This window comes from Galeopterus variegatus, unplaced genomic scaffold (assembly GCF_000696425.1).
Source record: "Galeopterus variegatus unplaced genomic scaffold, G_variegatus-3.0.2 Scaffold189, whole genome shotgun sequence".
NCBI lineage: Eukaryota > Metazoa > Chordata > Mammalia > Dermoptera > Cynocephalidae > Galeopterus > Galeopterus variegatus.
In genome coordinates, this window is record NW_007726300.1 from 813800 (window position 1) to 835949 (window position 22150).

Sequence of the window (22150 nt, forward strand, 5' to 3'; positions counted from 1 at the left end):
TGTGATCTATTTTTCATTTTATTCATGTAATAATATCCAAGCACCCACCAAGGGCAAGGAGATTCTGGGCAATGAGTATATAGCACAGACAAAACAAAGTCCCAGCATGTTAGTAGGGAAATTTATAATAGGCTAAAACTTAAAAGGCAAAATATGAAACAAATAATAGTATTCATAAAAGAGCTATTCTATTTCATTTAAGAGCCTTTAAAAGAGTCATACATTAGAGAATGTCAGTAGATCTCATCTGTAAATTCATATTCCTCTTTACAAAAGCAGCAAGGATAACAGTGGTAGGCAAAGTCACTTAGGATGGTCATTTTAGTATCCCATCTAATGAAACTTAAAAACAGAGAGACTACTTGGGGATATTTAAGACACCCAAACACTTGGCTTATATGCTTGAAATAAGACTAAGGTAACACCAGAGATGTGTGGGTGACTGCCAATCTACGTTGATTCCTCCTGACTATATCCATTTTTTTTAGCACTGGGGGAAAAAGTCACAGGAGCACAGTTCCAATTCCATCCAGACTTGCCTTTCACCTTCTTGCATTTTGGGGGGGAGGGGGACAGTTATCTCCGTAGATTCAGCTTAAGTGTCTGTTGGCAACTTTTTATAGGTGAGAGAAAAGCCTCATTACTAAGGTTCTTTCCAAATGTTCACATAGCTGCTGCTCAAAAGGATGAAGGATACAAATTAAGCCTGTTGACTTTGTTCCCCTTATTTTGGACATTTCATGAAAGTGAGAAGTTTGAAATTACTAAATAGAATTCCAGTACACTGGAATATTATGTGTAGAGTGTAATTATTAGCTTTTATGTTCACGAAAAGCAAATTACATTCTACACATATTTTTTAAATGTTATATCGAAAGAATAATGTGAACAAAAATTCAAATAATACAAAACTGCAGATTCTAGTCTGCCCATCTAGTTGTTCAATCTCTTCTCAGAGGCAATCGCTATCACTGGTTTCTTGTGCATCTTTGCAGAGATAATTCTATGCATATGCAAATAAATGTTTACATATAGCATACCTTGTTTTACAAAAATGGCAGTATAGTTTCAAAACCTTTTTTCACGTAAATACATTGGAAAAATTCCATGCCAATACATATACCTTTGCCTTATTCTTTATGTAGTGTTCCATTTTTGTATTACATTCTCTTGTCTACTGTTCATCATTAGTTTCACTTTGAATCCTTGTCTATAGCAAGCAGTGCAGTGAGGAGTTTTGTTGTTGGAGAAAAAACATTCCTTTGTGCATCACGTGAGGCCCCCAGACTGTAGCCAAAGAAAAGCAATGTAATCTATTCTGAAGTATTTGAAATGTGCAATACATAACGGAGAGAGAATGGAGAATTAATAATTGTCGTCACAACCCCAGCTTCTATTACCCACAGCTGTTTGAACTTGTACAATCATTTAAACAATCTGGGTTGACTGATAGTTTCTAAGATCCCTTTCAGCAATAAAATTCTAAGAGGTGGAATTCCTGAGAAATTGCAGCCTAGCATATACTGTATTTTATATATTAAAAAGAAACATCTCATTTGGTCTTAAATAACCCAGTAGGCAAAGAAGATTAAAATATTTTGTATTTTAAATAAAGAGACCCTCCCTAACATTAAAAATTATGACCACGGAAGTAATGTAAAAAAGGGTTCATCTCTACCTTTCTAAATATTAAAATTTAATATTGCAACAGAAGCTACATCAAATCTCTTAGCACCAGCCATCAACTATGTGCCTGCCCTTGAACTATTTTCTTCCATTTTTGTAGCAACACCATGAAATATACATTAGTTGTTTTAAAGATGAGGAAAATAACCTTAATAAAGGTTATTTAACTTGCCAAAGGTCATCCAGTTTGCTTCCTCACTAAACAAACAATTAAAATGAATATTCAGTATGCAAATTGTAATGTTTTACTTCCAAGTTTTCTACATGACTCTGGATTTACACTGTGCCCTGATTCTCTTACTGGTTGAGAAAAAAAGAAAAAAACCAAGGAAGGTTTATTAAAAGCTGACTTATAAATACTAAGAGGGGTTTTGTCTTTTCCTTCCTGAAAGAATCATTAAATAAGTTCTTTGCTTAGCCTAAGAAGTAACCAAAGGTCAAAATCTGACAATTAGATCTGGCTGATATATTAAAACAATTCCTCTTCTGCCAGACTTTTTTTTACCTTGTTGACCTGAGTAACTTAAATATCTCTTTTTAAAGATGGCTGGGAAACTCAGAATTTTTTTTATATACTTTTCTTATTTACTGTAATTTGCTTTTTATGCCTGAAACTAATCCAACTCCAAAGGATATGAGTAGATGGATTATCTTCAATAGAGAAAATTATCTTTTCCATAATTAAAATGTGCCAAATTGTTGCAGAGATTGCTTTAGATGGGCATATTTGTATCCAGTAAATATATTTGGTTTTTATGCAGTTACACTGCAATCTAATTACTAGGTGCAAAGCAAAGAACAGCACAGATCCATACACAATGGCTCATTGTCAATAACAACATTAGGATCTCTTATTCATTCTTTAAAAAAAAATTTTTTTTTTTAAAAGGGACAGGTGAAAAAGTATTTAGTGGGGAAAACTTAAGTTAAGGTTTAGACACAGCTATAAAAACATTTATTTTCTAACATTTAAAAATTGAAAAAAGAGACCTGACACACTGGGTGGCATGAAAAACCAGAATCAGATCAAACATTTGTTTTGGGCAAATCACAAAACTAATAATCCTAGTCACTATATCCAGGGGTTCTCAGTTATGCTTCAAAACACTGTACCAAATCCCAAACATACTAAATCAAAATCTACAAAGTTGGGGCCTAGGCATTTGCAGGTTTAAAACAACTCAAGATTCTGATTATAGGCAAATGTAGCAGACATTGTTAATTGTCCATCTTTTTTCCTTTCCTATCAGAACCCTGATTTTAAAAAGTATCCATTCTGCCTCATGAGTTATATATATAGCTAATGTGCCTCAAAGTAAGAGGATTCTACTCTCACCACCAGTAGACCTGACTGGCCTTAAGGGTTATTCCATACCCTTCACCAGTAACTAGCTCAGGGTTGGACAGGTCTAAGCCACTTTAAAGCAATGAGACCCAAGGATTTGGTAGTGAATTCTGGGAAGCTTTCTCTTATTAAGACAGGGCCCCTGGAATCCAGCCTGACTCTTCAGCTGCATGTAAATGAAGACGCTCAAGGCCCCAACTGCTGCTGGCAATCATCCCATGGCCACGAGGGTAGTCAGTCTTAGGGATGATGCCAATATACTGTGGTTGAAAAGAGAGGGGGGAAAAACTGTGGAGGTTCTTGATGACATTACTGAATCACTGGACTGGAAACACTGAAACCTATTCTCTATCAGTAGACTCCATGTATCACAATTCAATATATTTTCTGATTGCTTAAGTCATTTTAAGTCGCATTTTTAGTTGTTTGCATCTGAAACCTTAAGAAGTAGTGCCAGTAAAGAATTCTTTAATCTGCATTAAGCAGAAACCACGTAAACACCCTTTCATACTTAATCTGTAAACCTGAGGCTGATTTATGTTTCCTATGTTAACAAAGAATGAATCTTTAAAATTTTATATCTTGTTATATTTTTCTAATATTTGAGCTAAATTTTATTAAAATGTTTACAATCACTGCATTCACTTCATTATTTACTCAAAGTTCTTGCTGAAAGCTTTGTCTTGAATGTGTAGGACCATTCGCCGTGCATAGAAGTCCCTGTATTCTTCCGGTAATTCAGCCAGTGTTTTTAAGGCTCTGTCCAAAATCTGTGCAGCTTTTGATGCTGCTATAGGATCTTTGTTTCCATAGGTATCTGTTTTATCATAGCATTCAGATGGAAGGTGCTTCCAAAAGACATTCACTCCCACTCCAAACTCTTCAGAAATTACATTATGGAACCATAAAGCTGGAGAAAGTTTTAAAAAACAAGTTAAAAATAAAACCTACAGTTAAAAAAAAAAAAAAAAACCAAAATGTCAGTGAAATATCACGAATTGCATATAGCCAATGTAAGAAATAATTCTTGTAACCAGATCCCTTCGTTAGCACACTCCCAGCTTTTAATAGAATCATTTTAACTTTTATGAATTGCCAACCAATTTAAAGTGTCAATAGCACAACCCTTACTTTAAAAACCTTTAGAAATAGCAATTTTTCCTTTTAACTTGAAAGACATAATAAAGTTATATTTGTTTTCTAGTTCTCTAATTTGGGGCTGTGTTTTGTGTTACTTGTTTATACTTCCTGAGTCACAGAACCACATCAAAAGTGTTTTGTTTTGTTTTTTTTTTTTGTACAAAGAACATTTCAATTATTTGAAGAGTATCTTTGACCTTTTCTGATTCAGTACAGTACATTTGTTCTCAAAGACTTCCTGTTCAAGCTGCAGTTTAGTTTTCTAAACTTACTCAAATTTGCACTCATTGTAGCCTCTTCAGTTTTATATTTCTAATACAGTCATAATTGTCTTATATTTCTTTCAGCTCCTTTATAAAAAGTATATAAAACTACAGCATATGTATTGGTGGTGGAGATGTTGAGTGAACTATATCATCATATACCTAATTAATTCTTTACTTTCACTGGAAAGTTTACTTCTTAGTTTTCAAAATATAGGTGCTAGAGGAATACTAAAGCACCACTACAATATGACCAAGATGGAATACTAATCACCTCCAAAAAATGTTTAGCCCTGTGAAAGAGAGAAAGGAAGATTTAAATTTTACAAATAAACTCATTTCTAAGATTGCTCGAGGAAAAAATCTTAAAATATTTTGATTCACAAAACTGATTTTTAAATATGGTTTTAATATCAACTACAGTTTCTTTCAGAATCTTTTTTTTCCTTGTTCAATATAATGTGAAGAAAAAGCTAACCATTCTGTTAAATTTATATCTAAAGATGGGGCTTTTGCTTTTGTTTCAAAATATATGCAAATGTCCACTATTTCTCTTTTTTTCCTTTTTTAAAAAAATTGTATAGACAATAAGTGAAAATTGCATAGCCCTTAACTTTGCTCCAAAAATACAAAAACCAAAAATTTAAATATAAATTTTAAAAATGGCAATGGATTTAAAGGCTAATGTGCCAGTCGTTTTCCATGAACATAAGAATAAAAAATCAACATATCAAATTTTTTTAGATGATCGATTATATGAAGGACATTGTATCAGGTCCTTTCAGGAATACATAGATTAACAAGACATGGTTTCTTGTCCTCAAAGAATTTATAATTTAGTCCCAAATGAGACCATATTTTTCTTTACTTTTTTTTACTTAATTCTGTCACTGAAAAAAGATATTAATAGTATATTAATTGAGATATGGAAAGTAAAAGTGTATAAAAAGAATTTATTAATACAGTCCTTAAATCTTAATTTTGATTTTTACAATCTTTAGGTGTTCACTTTAAAGAATTAATACATCACTGTGTTTACTAACAACATGGAAGTTTTATGGACTTTTAAACTAATGCCTATTTATTGAACAAAGAAATTAAGTGATATGAATTCAGACTGTGTAGAAAAATAATGCACATGAAAAATATCACAAGTGCTGAGATTGTAACATTTTCATATTCAATAAAATCTTTAAGCTGTTTTGACTTTGAAAAATATTTACCATTTCTTGGTAAACATTTGAGACATAGCTCTAAAATATTTTAGAAATGAAATGATTTCAAAAGAAACAACCAGGTATAATCACACACACACACACACACACACACACACATACGAGTTGTGCGTAAAAACAATTTTGTATAGGACATATAACAAATATATTTTTGTACTAAAAAAAAAAAATCACATAAAAGTTGAGTGACAGATTACAGATTTTACAAACAGCACAATACTGAGATCTAGAAATCTTACCGGGAATGAATAATACATCACCAGCTCCAAGGGAACATTCATACCTTCTAGCCTTGGAAAAGAGTGGATATTTAGCCAAGTCTGGGTTATCTATATTCAACACTTCTGATTTAGTACCTGAAAAGTTCCAAACAGGGATAATACAGGTTTAGCAAAGTTAGCATTTTAAAAAAAGTAATCACAAATATAAATTTGAAAATTTATTATTTTCTATATAATTACTTACTGTACCCATACTGTGAGAATAACTATTCTGAAACCTAAGACAATTTTAAATGACACACGCTTTAATTATGACATCAATTCCACGTGATAGGACAGGTCTTCATGGAAAGATGCATATTATCTTTATATTCTATTTTTCCAAGAACTTTTGAAGTAACCTCATATAACTAAGATAATGCGAAAATCTCATGCTTCATATAGCCTATCATTACATGCATACACATACACGATGGGGAATACAAATACATCATAATTAGGATTAAGTCCTAAAATGTTTAGTTCTATGAGATTAGAGATTTATCAAAAGGAGTAACTGAAAAAACTTTAGAAATATAAACTTAAAAAAAAAAACATACCTGATAAATATAAATATTGGGCATCTCGAGGACTAAACAATACAACACGCTTTTTTCCTGTCACTTGTATTAAGAAATTATCCATTACCTGAAGACCAATAAGAACTTATGAGTAAGCAGTATCTAAAATTCAAATAAATAGAACCAATGGCATTCTAAACAGTTAATTGTCAACACTATCTTTTAATAAGATGATTTAGATTACCTAAAACTCTTATATTCTAATCTAACAATGAAAAGATTTGTATTCCACATACAACTGTGTCTTTATTGAAGAGCTTTCTGCAGTACTGCCTTAATATGGGAAGGATTGGCAAATTAGGAAATCTGGAGTCAGGAAACTATTTGCCCTTACTCCACCACTAACTGTCAGTGAATACAGTTAAACCTATTTAATGGTCCCCTTGGTTAATATTTATTTTACTTATCTGCTACAAGGCCAACATTAGACAACAGATTAAAAGCACTTAGAAAAATTAGGTGTTAGGAAAATACAAGGTAATGCTGCAACCAGTGCTAAACTCATAATAAATGTCCACCCATAATTTGATTATGTGTATCTTGATTCTCAAATTATTTCTATAGGAATATAAATATAATCTGGCAAATTTTCTTAAAATACTTATTAATGGAGGAATCTTAACTTTTCCTGAGTGCATAAAGGTACATTTTCTTAGTACAGACTGTCAAAAATGTTAAAAGGCAGAGCCACATAATTCTCAGCCAACAAATTAAGATATACACTAAGCAAGATATTCATGTTTATTTACATATCACTTCTACCTAAGCATTTCTCCTTTTACCACTAATCCTTTATTTATGGAAACCGTAATTATGTAATAATAACTAGCATTCCTCTGTCTTATTTTTAAGAAAAGCTTTATATATTATATTTTATTATTACTCAAGGTAAAAAGGATACTACTTAAAATTTTAAGTATGGTCAGAATATAATTAAAAATACATTTGAGTTCCACATCATTTTCTCACCATGTCACTCATGAAAGACCTTAAAAAAATATGATAAGATTTCATGTCTATCTCTTTTAATTACAGATTTACTGACCATACTAAAATCCTCCCAAGAGTTCCTCAAATGAATTATAAAATACATGTATAAAACATGATAGTTTGATTTAGAACTTTTAAAAATTGTTTTTTATCTTTGGAAACCTAGTAGGTATTGTATTAGCTTCCTAAGTCTCTACCTCCTGACACCAAACCATATACAATACTAGTATTTTTAATGTTTTTTTAAATGCTTATATATGTACATATATTTAAACAAATAAAATTATATCATAGAATAATCATGATCAATCCTCTACACATCTTGCTGCCCTATGAATATAGTAGACATTTGACATTCTCAAGGGACATATATCCTATGACTTTCAGATATCCCCAAATTCTTACAACTGGAAATGGCTCTCCACAAGCTTCTGCCTCTCTCTTGAATAACTTAACTCTGGATGGCCAGTTATGTGTTTCTAGATAGCCAGAGTCATGTGTATCACTTACACATCCTCATACAAGCTTAGCACTTTTTCCACGTTAACAATTTTCTCCCTTATCTGGTGGCCATTTTTCAAATGCAAAAAAATACTTCATTAAACTTAATATATATATGATGATGAATCAAGAACAAGACCACAGAGAAATACAAATGTAAGGAACTAAACTAGGCTTTGCCATTATCTACATAGTTCATTCCCATATCACCACATGGCATAGCACCTATTTTCAAAACTCACGTTTCAGCAAATGACACAGCAAAGATCTTTAGAGCAGCCTATAGAAAGTTGAAACCATGAATGTTAGATCTGTAAATGCTAAAGATTTACTGTAGCCTTAGATTTCTCATTTATATAGCATACATCATAGTGAGTCCAAAGTTGTAATCCTGGTGAACTAATTCGAAAAACACTGGAAAAGAACTGCTCCTCTTTGAAGAACTTTGGAAACTTAATATCTCCTTCCAATAAAGGAAACTGCTTTCTAATATCTGCAACATCCTGCATTGACAGAAACATAAAAATATTAGATAAAAATAATATCAGGAAAGAATTTTAGTAATAAATACAATATTGGCATACTGCTTAATTTAATTTAATATTAATTTAATTTAATATTAATATTAAATTTAAATAATGCTTATTTATCTAAGGCTGCCAACAGACCCCACGATATTGAGAGGGAATGGGGCAAAACATTGTTCACTACTTTAAAATACTATCAAATGAAGGAATAAAAAGCTGTGTAATGTGATTGCAGATTCAACAATGACACTATTGTTAAACTCCATATGCTTCATTAATACAAAGGTTCCTCCTACTTTAAGCAAGAATTATACAACTGTAATCCACTGTAATATTAAGAATTATTCAATTCAGGAGTCAACACCTTGAACATCATCAACTCTGTAAAACCTGTTAGTTCTATTAAAGGAGGAGAATAAAAGAGAGGGTAAAGAACTAAACGGTGACATAAAGGGTAAAAATATCATTTTACTTGATCATTTTAGGGACCACTCCTTATCTCCGTAGCCATATTAATTTGACTATGAATACGTGTCAAAGCCTATCTAATGAATTATTCAGTATCTTTATAATTATTTTGGATTAGTATCTTATTAGCTATAAAACATATAATAAAAGAATTTCTTATTGTGTGGTGTTTAGATGGCTTTAAACACTAAGATTCTATGGTCCTACCTGAAAACTAAGAAATCAACTTTTAATACTCTTACTTCTTATTCGAGGGCACAAATCATTGAGAAAAGAATGGAAAAGGATAAAACAATTTAAATGTCAGGCAAAAATTTAAATGTCAAGTGTAAAAATTACAGAACCAGTTAACATATATACATACATTCATTTAGGTTTTAAGCAATTGTTTCAAATTCAGAATTCCTACCTTTCTAGGGTCTTCTCCAAGTGACCGTAAGTAGTATTTCTCATCCTTAAACATCCCAAAGAAAAATAACATCACCATTCATTTAAAAAATATTAGGAATTAAAAAAGGAAGGAAGCAAATCTTAAAATCTGACCCAGTTAAGTAGTTTTCTAAAAAGTAATCTTACCCGTTCTACTAATGCGCTCTGGTGGCCATATGAAGAAATGTCTTTATATGTTGCTCATAATAATGACTGGATCCACAAAACATTCAGTAAAATAAATTCTAAAGGCAACACACAAATACCATATCTAAAGCCATACTGATTCAGACTTTATACTCCAAATTATTTAGACTGTTTTAACAGTGTCTTCCTATTTAATAAGAGAATTCCTGTTTGCATAGCACATATGATCTCAAAGTAGTATTGAAGGCAAACAACAAACTTCTTGAGGTAATACAAATGTAGAACAAAAGATAAATAAAATACCTTACACTTTTAATAATAACTTTTAATAATAAAAGCATATTATAAATCTATGATTATGAATTTAACTGAACTCTCAGGTTTCCTGTTTTTTTTTTTGTTTTTTTTTTTTGTCTTTTGTCTTTTTTCCGTGTCCGGCAACGGATCGCAACCCTCAGTGTTGTCCCCGTACCGGACCGGGGACCGGCAACGGGACTGCAAGCCTCGGCGTTGCTCCCGCGCCTCGCTCAGCCAGTGAGCGGGAGACGGTCTGTATGTGGGATCCGAACCCTCGGACGGGAGCGCCGCCGCGCTTCCCAAGCGGCGCACTATCCAGTGCGCCACCGGGCCGGCCCCAGGTTTCCTGTTTTTATATTTTTAGCTTGTGCTATATCAGATTGGTTCTATAAATTTATTACTGGCTAATTAGATTACAAATAATGTTCTTAAATTCTAAGTGTTTTCTACCAGTTCTAATGTTTCAGGATTTAAAAATAAATTCATGTGGCAGTATAGGAATGCTGGTTAGAACTCACCCTTATCCTTGTGGCCTTTGGGGCTCTAACTTTGGCTTCAATAGTTGCAATTTTTCCCCTGCACAATTTGCTTACAACTGAGGAAGGGACAGGAGCAGACAGCTATGTTAAAATAATGGGAGTGACACCAGGCAATGACGCCAGCAACCCCAAAGATAAGCAACAGGAGGCTGTGGAGAGCCTGGGAATCTTGCACTTCTGCAGCCTTTCTCTTTGGCATATCTCCCTTTTTGTCCACTTCTGTGCATAGCAGTTGCACAGCACTTGGATAGATTGATACTCCACCCGATCCCTTAAGTAACCACCCATCAATAATAATAATTATTATAATAATAATAACATTATCATTATTATAATGATAAACTCCTTGAAAACTATATGAAGTTGTCTGCTTTATTCTTTGGTCTCACAATAGCTTTCAGTTTGGTGGGCATTATACTGTTAGCTCACACTCGGACATGCAGACACAGAGATGCACTGCTTAGATCCCCCTTCAAGAAAGGAATCACTTAGTTGCAAGGAATGTGATTAACTTAGACCTGCCAGCTGTTAACTTTATCAGGTCCACCTCAGCATTTTTTTTTTTTTTTAAAGATGACCGGTAAGGGGATCTTACCCCTTGATTTGGTGTTGTCAACTAACCAGCCATCCCTATATGGGATCTGTACCTGTGGCCTTGGTGTTATCAGCACCACACTCTCCCGAGTGAGCCACGGGCTGGCCCCCACCTCAGCATTTGAACCAAGGTCATGCTCATCTTGGGGTAGCCCCAACCAATGACTGAGTAAGATGGTAAAAGGTCTAGACATTGCCATCCAATGCAGGACTCTTCTGACAGGCAAGTTTTTGCTCAGGAGTTCCACAATGAGCCGGCAGAGAATTTCAGATTTGTATGTCCATCTAATGGCCACCCCTACCCAATCCTGCTTCCTCCCCTTTTCTTTCACAGGTATTATTCCCTAATAAACCTTTTTTACTCCTAATTCCATCTCAGCACCTGCTTTATGGAGGACTGAACTGACAGTCTATGTTCATCTTGTTTACAAACTTTACATAATTTTTAGACTTTAATACTTTATCCTGTGTGTTTCTTTTACTTCACATTTCATAGCTATTAAAATCTGTGCCACTCATTACCCTTAGACTAGAAAGTACCAGAAGGCAACTGAATATATGTGTTCAGAGCATGGCCATAAAGTTAAAAAACAGTTCTCAGATAATGGAATCAGTTTTAAAAGACATTCGAGTCATATTACAGACCCACAGAATTTTTAGGGATCTTGGTGGTAATCTAGAGTAACCATCATCTGATGAGAGAACTGTGAGAACAAATACCTTTTAAAACCAAAATGCCCAACCCAGCTGGCTCAATATATTTTTTAAATGTGCTTTTGAGGTAACACGGTGGATTTTTTAAAAAGTATTTATATATATGCCTCAATGCCTGAGCTCAAGGTATTTAAATTGAATTATTTAAAGCTGGACTATAATGTAGACAGGTAAAATTCTTCTGCATTTAATCTTGAACAAATGATATAGCAAATACACACAACAGAAATCATATTGATAATAACTTACAATAATAAAATATGTAAACAGCCTAATAGCCAATACAATATGAAAATCATCCATTAGCATTTGAATTTGGCATATCAGACCACAGCATTTTCAAAAGAAGTAATATAAATAGCTAACATTTAATCAGTATTTTCTACGTATCAGAGCACACTAAGTACTTTACAGATTTTATTTAGCTAATCCTTACAAAAACCTTATGAAATAGGTAGTTATTATCTTCGTTTTATAGATGAGTATACTGAGGCACAGAAAAATAACTTGGCCAAGGTTTGAGAGCTAATAAGCAGCAGAGCTAGAGTCTACGGTATATCTGACTAACGCTTAAGAATGGCTACCAGAAAAGGTTTCAGCTCTAGTATATCTAATGTTTTTTAATAAGAAAATCCATTTAGTATATAGATATTAATGCCTTCTTAAAAAATCTTAAAAGCAATTTACCTCTGATATAAAGAATTCTTGATGCTTTTCTTCGGCTGCCCTCTGGACCAACTTGTCAAAAGGTAAAGTTCTGAAATAAACATAAAAGAATCCTTGAACTTAATAATAACAGACCAACTAGTAATGTGGAATATACTATAAAGCATATGTACTTCACAGGGCCTGGTTTTCCAAAGCCTTGCAGTTTCAAATATTGATCTTGCAGAGGACTGGAAATTTTCCTCGGGCTATAAAGTCTCTGGTGTAAGATAAAGATTTGTAACACAGCAAGGTTGCTGGCTCAAGGACAGACTAGTTACTGATTGTTATGTAAAGATACTGAGAAATTGCTGTAAGAAGGAATGTTTGCTAAGATCAAGCCTTTGTTGATAGGACCACTTGTCTACTGGAATGTCATCTGGCTTGTTTCACTGAAAGTTACCAGCCTATATTGTTAAACTATAACCCCAGCTATGTCTCTTCCTGTAACTTCCTGGTCTGGAAAATAAATGCAGAAAGAGAACCCCAATTCGGGGTTAATTTCCCAAGGAAGGAATGCCTCCCGCTGAAACATTCCCAAGGGAAGTAAACCACTTTGGGGCTTTTCACTGCTCAGAAGAGACGGGCTTTGAGTAATCCTTTGCGTCTCCATCACCCAAGGGAAGCGGGGTGATAAATCCGTGGAAGGCGAAGCAACACAAAGCAGCAAGTAATAATCACCATACATACAGGCTTGTTGGAGTTGGGTATGATCTTCTGCTTTATAATATCTATAATTTTTATTATAAATTCTTACATGGAATTCTAAATTTTTAAGTCATTTAGTGATATGTTTATTAGACCTAAGTTGTCTGAGATTTTGGATTTTTAAATCTATGGTACACATGGATCTTTCTCATCTGTCAATACACTTCTATTCCAAGTTACTGATAGAAAAATGTTTCTATGGTGTCTGATTACCTTTGAAAATACACAAAACTTTAGACTCTGCTTGCTACCTGTTTTCAAGTGTTATGGTAAAACCAATCTTGTGATGAATGGGGCAAACTACTAGTGATATTTTGTTTTTGTTTTTTTTTTAATAAGATGACCGGTAAGGGGATCTTAACCCTTGACTTTGTGTTGTCAGCATCACGCTCTCCCAAGTGAGCTAACTGGCCATCGCTATGTAGGGACCTGAACCCGCGGCCTTGTTGTTATCAGCACCATACTCTCTCAAGTAAATCATGGGCCTGCCCCTACTAGTGATATTTTGGAAGAGACAGTAGACAATAGTCCAATGAAGATACATCCCCCCTCCCCTGTCTCCTCCTCCCCCCATCTTCCTGCCTTTTGGCACTACAGCAGAACACAGAAGCCAATAACACTGCTGTCATCCTCCTGTATCACCCTCTGTCACTTTAAGGCTTTTGAGGAATAGCTCAAGAATTCCAGTGAAGTGACTAAGTTTCATTCTTCAAAATTTCTGCCCAAATGCCTGTCTCCTTCTATCCTGAACATGGCTGGATGCTGTAGAAACAGTTTGTTTGCTTTACTTCCCACTCTTGAGCCTAGAGGATTCTCTTCCAGGTCCTGCCAACTTTCTAGAATCAAAAGTATTGCCACATACATAAGGATGATACTGTATTAGTAACAAGACAATGCCTTCCCCAAAAGCCTCTAGATCTAAAACCTCTCCTCTGTTCCCCCACCGCACTCCTACCTCCAAACCTCTGATTAAGAGTTGTAATCTTTTCAGTCTTACTACCAAGTCTTACTTTCTACTTGAAATCCGTACTGAGGAGGTGGGGAGAAAGGGTCAGCAAAACTTTTCTCCTTATTTACAAGAAGATGACTTTGGGCTGGCTTACTTTCTCCCAGCACTGTTTTCCTAGAAACATAACGGGTAAAGATAAAGATGGAATGTCAGCTGTGATATCAGGTAACACCATTTATTATTAAAAATGACCCCTAATTGGTATGCTTTGTCTGCACTAGAAGATCTGTGAATGGACTATAAACACTTGTTAGGAAACAGAGGATATGGCTTTCCTGTCTGCAGTATAACTGAGCATATCCCTAGGAGGAAACTAGAAGCTAAGTTCATGGGCAGTTTTAAGCTAGTGATTTCTGTGGACCACATGGTTCGCCTAAGCTAGGGTCTTTCTGTACTACCTCCATAGTCTTATTCCCTTACAACTAAGCCGTCACTTGGTGAGACAAAAATGGCCCTGGAAGCATGTAAAGACTCCCACTAATAGTATTCTGCTAGAATGCTATTTCCTGCCTTGTATCATTCTGCAAAGCTAAGTGAGTCTGAAGCCAGGTTATGGACTGTGGGTTCAGTGAGCAGCACTGATGTCAGTTTCAGGTATTTCTGTTATAAGCAACAGAAAATAGACTAACATAACCAACAATATCCTTTCACCACATCAGGTTCTCTTGTCCATAGTATCTTGACTCTGGAAGGAACAGTGAGAACTACCAAGAAGAAAGTTAATACTGAACTTGTTAATGTATCGATTTCCAAATATTTTGATAAAGCAGAAAAGCACCCTCAGACTGAAGTGATAATAATGAAATATGTGTGTGTGGGATTTCTTACTCTCTTGTCTGTTTTTGACTTAAATGCCTCCCTTCTTTCTTACTGCCTAATAAATGCTGAAAATGACTAAACCAAATTTTTTTTCAATTTTTTTTTCTTATACTCTAAAAAAAAATAATCTTGCAACTTTTTAGTAGCTCTAGTGAAAGGCTTAAAGGAAGCTGGGATAGGAACTATTACATAATGCATGTGCTTCAAAAACAAGTTTTGAAAAGTTTTAAAGACATGACAAAATGTCAAGGCAATTCAAGGTGAAGTTTCAACACCAATTTATTATGGCATTGAACTCTCTGGGAAATAAACATCATTAGCTGCAGGCTGAAAAACACTCAGCATTCCAGCACTTTCTTCTATTTACTTAATTTAATAAAAAATGAAAAGTTCATACACGTGGAAAAACTTATGGCAATTAAATTCAATTCATGGCCTATTAAAAACCAAAATTATAATGATAAATATTCAAAGGATCAAAAACTGAGAAATGCTTTGGCAGCTGCTATATGAGCTTGGAAGACTCTACTAAGAAAGGAATGGCCCTGGGAAGCTCTGTTTAACTCATCTCTAAACTGAAGTCCTTTGTGAACGACATGGTTTTTCAATTGATTGAATTTGCTGGGAACTGAACATGCTTACAATTTGAAAGTTGTTTGTTTTTTAATTTAACATTTTTAATGAAACTCATGGGAATACATAGCACATGAAACCTGCAAGATGACAGCATTTAAAGCTTTCAAGTTTCAACATTTAGCAGCTTTTGACGATCTCTTATTTACTTTTTAAAAATTCCACTGCATAAAATGGCAACCTTGAGAGAAATTAAAGGTATTTAAGGTTATTTTATCAAGAGAGAAAATAAAGTGTAACTCTTTAATGTTACCCAAGATGACGAAAAATTATACCAAACATAACTTGTTTCTGGAGAGAGGAGAAAAAAAAAAAAACCAACCATGAGCTTTTTAGAATTCCCAATCATAGATAACATTTACTAATGTGTTAGGATCAATAAATTAATCAAACATTGGAATGAACACAGCATACCCAACTTTAGATGTAATCTAACTCTCGTTATAAAAATTTTCTTTTCCTTCCATGACTCCAGAACGTACTGGGTATACACCCTATTTTAAAAAATGGTCTTTGGAAATGTCTTTGTATAATTATGTAAACTCAGAATCTTGTCTTTTAAAAGCCACTCTTTAAAAATCAGTAAGCTATTCCATGATTACATCAAACCAGCCAAAAGATGAAATGCCATATGGTCTTTCTATAATAATGCGAAAATATTTTAAAAGTTTTTAAAAAGTTATTTGTATCCCCAGAGTAAACCTCAGAAGAAAATACCTATATACAAAATTCTTACTAATGAAGTCCATCTGTGCAACTGGAGCAACATGAATCTTTACTTCTTTCTTCCCTCCAGCTTGGCTTAGATAATCCACTGTCCATTTGCTTGTACATGCTCCCAAATCAATTCCTTCCAAAACAAGAGGTTTTCTCTATAAATGGGACAAAAATAAAACAAAAAAAATTCATGAAAACAATAATATATTAGTAGCTATATTTGACAATAGAGGGACAAAAAAAAACAAGATTTGATTCATGATCCCAACATATCCGAACTCAAAGCTTTTCACAGTCCATACTATCACTAAAATAGGAAGAGGACCCATGTAATATACCCAGAACAAAAATTTATGATTAAAAAAGCAAAACAAGGGCCGGCACGGTGGCGCACTGGATAGTGCGCCGCTTGGGAAGCGCGGCGGCGCTCCCGCCCGAGGGTTTGGATCCCACATACAGACCGGTTCCCGCTCACTGGCTGAGCGAGGCGCGGGAGCAACACCGAGGGTTGCGATCCCGTTGCCGGTCTCCGGTCCGGTACGGGCGCAACACTGAGGGTTGCGATCTGTTGCTGGACACGGAAAAAGACAAAAAGACAAAAAAAAAAAAAAAAAAGCAAAACAAAACAGCAGTATTATCATCAATATATAATAAAGAGAAATCTGATTAAAGTATTTTCGTGTTATTTATTACAAAAATATAAATGATTAAAATTTGTGCCTTATAGTCAAATATTTTTCATATATATTTTGTATATAATCAAGATTTCGGTACCATTTCAAACTTATAAAAAAGTTGCAAGACCATTACAAAGAATTCCCATATACTCTTTTTGATCCACCAATTGTTAATTTAACATTCTGCCCCATTTGCTTTATCATTTGCTCTCACTCACATTATGTATGTATAGAGGCACACTTTATTAACATAATTTAATTTTTTCTGAACCATTTCAAGATTAAATTGCTGACATCACGCTCCTTTATCTCTACAAACTTAAGCATATTTCTTGAGAACAAAGACATTCTATTACATAATTACAAAGTAATTATCAAAATTATATTTAGCACTGACATAATATGATTATCTAACCCACAATCCATATTCAAATTGTGCTAAATATCACAATAATTTCCTTTAAGAGTTATTTATTTTTCTGGCCCAGAATTCAATCTGTGATGTCACAGACTGACTGCATTCAGTTGTCACGTCTCTTTTAATCTGGAATACTTCCTCAGCTTTTCTTCGTCTTCCATGATTGTGACATTTTTCAAGAGTACAGGCCAGTTATTTCATAGAATGCCCTTCAATTTGGGTTTACCTAATATTTCTTCATAGTTAGATTCAGGTTATGCATTTGGGGGAAAGAAAGAATCACAGAAGGAATGTTTGAATATTTTGCTCTAGAACTTGTGGTGTTTACTTTGATCAACTAGTAATTACTGCCTGAATCAAGAACTGCTATGATGAGTGCAAAAATAATGACTTTTTAAAATTTCATCATTTCTTCTACATTTATTAGTAAGCATCCCAATAGCAAAATAAGCTCTAACATCTCCATTTATTTATTTTATTAACTGGGCAATCATCTACTGATATAATTTTGAGGCTCAAATTATCCTCGATTTGGTCTGTAAGGCACCTTCAAGCTGATTCTTGTGACTTTTTAATCTGAGTACTTCCCTAATTTATGGCAAAATAACATAATTTAGCATCCTTTTAGTTTCTCTGCCAGAGCCCTGCAATCACTCATTTCAAGTAGCTCTGGTTCCTTTTAGTGGGGAATGTTTAACGGGATATCATTACTTCTGTCTTCTCAGTGGACAGAGCTAGGAAATAATGTGAAATACACATGTCCCATACAAGAATATGTATATACCTATATCTATTTATCTCTCTTTCCATATATGGTCACATATATGCCATATATACACACACATATATCTAATGGACATATTTATAAGCCGTACATGTTTCAAGGTTCATTCTAGTCTAGTTCTTATTGTTTATATATTTGTAACTCCCTTCCCCACCAGTGAGAAACCTAGTTGCCATGATCCTCAATGTTAAATCACTTGCAAAATTCCAGAATTCACAGAAAGTACTTTCACAATTGGTAGATCATACTGCTGTAAAAAACAAGTCTACTAACTAGAATTCAGTTTGTTTTCAGTTCTTTTTGTCTTTATACTAAAGACATTTAATCAAAGTATAGTCATCCCTCACAGCCACGTGATTGGTTCCAGGATCCCAAACGGTATCAAAATCCAAGGATCCTTATAAAATGGTGTAGTATTTGCGTATAATCTATGCACATCCTCCCATATACTCTAAATCATCTCTAGATTACTTATAATATCTAATACAATGTAAATGCTATGTAAATAGTTGTTATACCTTATTGTTTAGGGAATAATGTCAAGAAAAAAAAGTCTAAACACGTTCAGTACAGAGGCAACCATCATAGGCCTAACTACATCTTCCATCCATGGTTGGTTAAATCCTTGGATGTGGAACCCGACGATATGGAGAGCCCACTGTACTGTGTTAAAAAAAAAAAGTGACTTGGTTTACTTCTCTCCCTCACCCTTAGATAGGTTCATTTGTTACTTTTTACATTCTATATTAGGGTTTTGTATTTTTTTAATTATACCTCATCCTTGTTGATTTTATTATTACTTTAGAAATATAAAACATTAAAGTGACCCCCAAAGACAAAACTATACAAAAAGGTCACCCCATCCAAATTCTTTCACCTCAATACTTACTCAGTGCCTACAGATAACCAATCTCCTTAATTTCTGACTTATCATTCTTGTATTTCTTTTTTGCAAAGTGATCAAAAACATAAATATTTCCTTATCCCCCCACTTTTTTTTTAATATAAAGAATAGCTTACTATATATTTTCTTTTATAACTTGTTTTTAAATTTAAAATATATCCTGGAAATCACTACTATCAGTTGAGATACCTCCATTCTTTTTCACAGCTCAGTACACTACAGTATAAATGGGCAATAATTTATTCTATCACTCTCCTATGTATAGACATTTAAGTTATTTCCAATTATTTGCAAGTACAATAACACCGTATAAATATTTTCATGTTTCTGGAGGTATATCTTCAAAGAATTCCTAATCAAGGAATTTCTAGGTCATAAAGTAAACACACACACACAGTTTTGTTAGATATGCCAAGAATTCTACCACTTGGTATAAAGTGCGAGAATGACAGTTCCTTCACAGCCTCACCAAGAGTGGACTATCAAAGCTTTTTAATTTTGCCAATATGATAAGTAAGAAGTGGTATCTCACTGTAGCTTTAATTCCTCTTATGAGTAAAGTTGAACATCTTTTCCTGGCCTGTACTCTTGAAGTTTAAAGGCCATTTTATCGGTTTTTGTCAATTGTTTACTTATTTTCCTATTAGTTTTTCTGCCCCATCCCCCCTTTAAAAATTCTTTACATACAACGGCTTTTACTGCCCTTTATATGAGATCTATATTGCAAATATTTTCTCCCAGTTTGTATTTGTCTTTCAATTTTGCTTATACTGCTTCTGTCCTTATGTACTCAAATTTTAATCTTTTCTTTTCTTACACCTGATTTTTGTGTCATTGGTAGAAAAGCCTTCCACAGACCTAGATTACAGAGGAATCTACCCATATTTTCTTCTAGTACTTGTGAAGTTTTATTTCTTTACATTTTTCTGATCCACCTGGAATTTACTCTTGTGTATGGTATGAGATATAAATCTAATTTTATCATTTTCTAAATAACTACCCAGTTGTCCCAGCACCATTTGGGCAGTGAAATTACTTGGTATGTTACTATACTGGTGAATGTGTGTCATTATAAATTTGTCCAAACTCAGAGAAAATACACTACCAAGAGTGAACTGTAATGTAAACTATAGATTTGGAGTTAAAATGATGTGTCAGCATAGGTTCACCAATTGTAAGAAATGTACCACTCTGGTGGGGGATGTTTATAATGGGGGAGGTTATGCATGTGTGGGGGAAGGAAGTATATGAGAAATCTCTGTCATACCTTTTACTCAGTTTTGCTATGAACCTAAACTACTCTAAAAAATAGTCTATAAAGAAAAAAGTCAATTTTTGCCCCAGCGATTTTTAAAACGTCATGTCCATTATATACTGTATTTTCACATGAATGGAAATCTATTTCCGTGTGTGTGTGTGTGTGTGTGTGTGTGTGTAGAGAGAGAGAGAGAGGTATTTCTGGACTTTTCTATTCTTCTGGTCTATCTATTCACGCACATGTGCCATACAGTGTTAATTATGGAGTTATTAGAATACGTTAAAAATCTGATAGGACTACATCCCCTCATACTTTTCTTTTTAGTGTTTCCAGGTAGAAAGGTCTTTCTTCTTTTTCTTTCAATTTTGTTATTAATTTCTAATTTTATTGCACCATAACCAGAGAAGATTGTTTATAAAACTCAGTGACTGTTTATGAAGCTTTCTGATAAGACATGTCTTATCTGGGAAGATTAGGAAACACCTTTTACTATGCATCTTCCACATACATCATTCAATCTTCACAACACTTCCCTGTAGGCATCTTATGACTAACACACCCAGAGATGGGGGAATGGGGGTGGGGAGGGCAAGAACAACCCGTCAAGTACTAACTAGTTAGTCCCTCACATAAATGAAGGCTTGAATCATCTCCTGTAGGTTGCTAACTACTAAAAGAAAAAATTTCATCCCTAAAATTTGTAATACCCAGAACTGTAGCTCTATGACCACTCTTACGGACGTACATATCAGGTAAGAAAATTGCTGGGGTGGAGGGGTCCACCATAACAGACTTACTGTAATTCGTGTATTCTTTCCTGTAAATACCTGCTGAGTATTTTTGTTTTTCTTAAGTCTGGACACCTTTGCAAAGCACTTCAGGTAAAAATGCTTTTTCTCAATATTTCCCTGTGAGTTTTAAAGAACTAAGGTTCGAACTACACGTATAAAAGATTCCAACGTATGAACTAGAACCCAGGTTAGTTAAAAATCCAAGACCACTGGCAGTTTCCCGGAGGAGGCCGACTGCTTTTCCTGCTGGCTCAGTGGAGTGAAAAGCTGCGCCTCCACATCCGTTCACTGGGAGTAGACTGTCAGGTGTCGTTCGCACCACGTGGGGGGCCGCGCATCTTGCACTAAATTTTCGGAAACCGGGCCGAAGATGGGGAGGTGGGGAGAATGGGGAATAAACGGGCTTTCGTTGCCATAATAACGGCAGAAGTCTTAATAGAAGTCTCTCCGCAGAGAGTAAAGAACTTAGGCAAACTGCCTCCGGCACTCAGCTCTCCGCGGACATCCTGCCCCCAGAAACGTGGAGCTGTTTTAATAGATGAGCCCGTTGATGTCCCCCTCGTGCCCTCTCCCTTGACCTAAGTGCCAACCAGTCATCTGCCCGCCGCCTCTTCCCTACACTCTGGGTCGTAAGAAACCAGTTCGGAGCCGCCCGTCTGTAGGCACGGGCCAGCCCTGGCTTCCTGAGGTTGGGTCCCGCTCGAGGGCCTCACCTGTGGGTAGAGACACTGCACGAACTGCTCCCGCGAAACGCCCTCGAGCCGAGGTACCGGCAGGCGCTGCTCGGCCATGGTTACTCACGCCCGTACTCTTCCAAGGCCTCGGCACTTCGGCTCCGACACGCTCAACGGCGCGCGATCCGCTCGGAAACACGACCCGGGCAGAAAAGGTCCTCGGGCCGACGGGCCCGAGACAGTGGCTGGTTCCAAGCGCGGGGCGGCGAGCCGAAGGTCCTCTGCGTGCGCTGTGTGCTGGAGAGCGGGGCTGGGGAGGACTCACCAGAGGTGGCAG

The 22150-nt window shown here is 35.1% G+C and overlaps 1 protein-coding gene across 1 annotated transcript; it reads right to left on the reverse strand.

Moving 5' to 3' along the window:
* On the reverse strand, nt 1-22107 carry TYW5 (tRNA-yW synthesizing protein 5). The gene is made up of 8 exons (XM_008564669.1): nt 21853-22107; nt 16308-16462; nt 12404-12473; nt 9406-9450; nt 8367-8504; nt 6490-6577; nt 5909-6025; nt 1-3941 (listed from the first exon to the last, which is right to left on the reverse strand). The coding sequence occupies exons 1-8, from the start codon at nt 21928-21930 to the stop codon at nt 3685-3687; spliced, it is 948 nt and encodes a 315-aa protein (XP_008562891.1). The 5' UTR covers nt 21931-22107; the 3' UTR covers nt 1-3684.
* Nucleotides 22108-22150: the final 43 nt, after the last annotated feature.

What these genes read in the sequence shown, in the direction of transcription:
- TYW5 (XM_008564669.1), bottom strand. Translation starts at nt 21,930, where the DNA reads ATGGCCGAGCAGCGCCTGCCGGTACCTCGGCTCGAGGGCGTTTCGCGG. An exon ending in TGCAGTGTCTCTACCCACAG is followed by an intron (nt 16,463 to 21,852) that starts GTGAGGCCCTCG and finishes TCCCATTTATAG; the next exon opens with AGAAAACCTCTTGTTTTGGA. An exon ending in AAGAATTCTTTATATCAGAG is followed by an intron (nt 9,451 to 12,403) that starts GTAAATTGCTTT and finishes GGGATGTTTAAG; the next exon opens with GATGAGAAATACTACTTACG.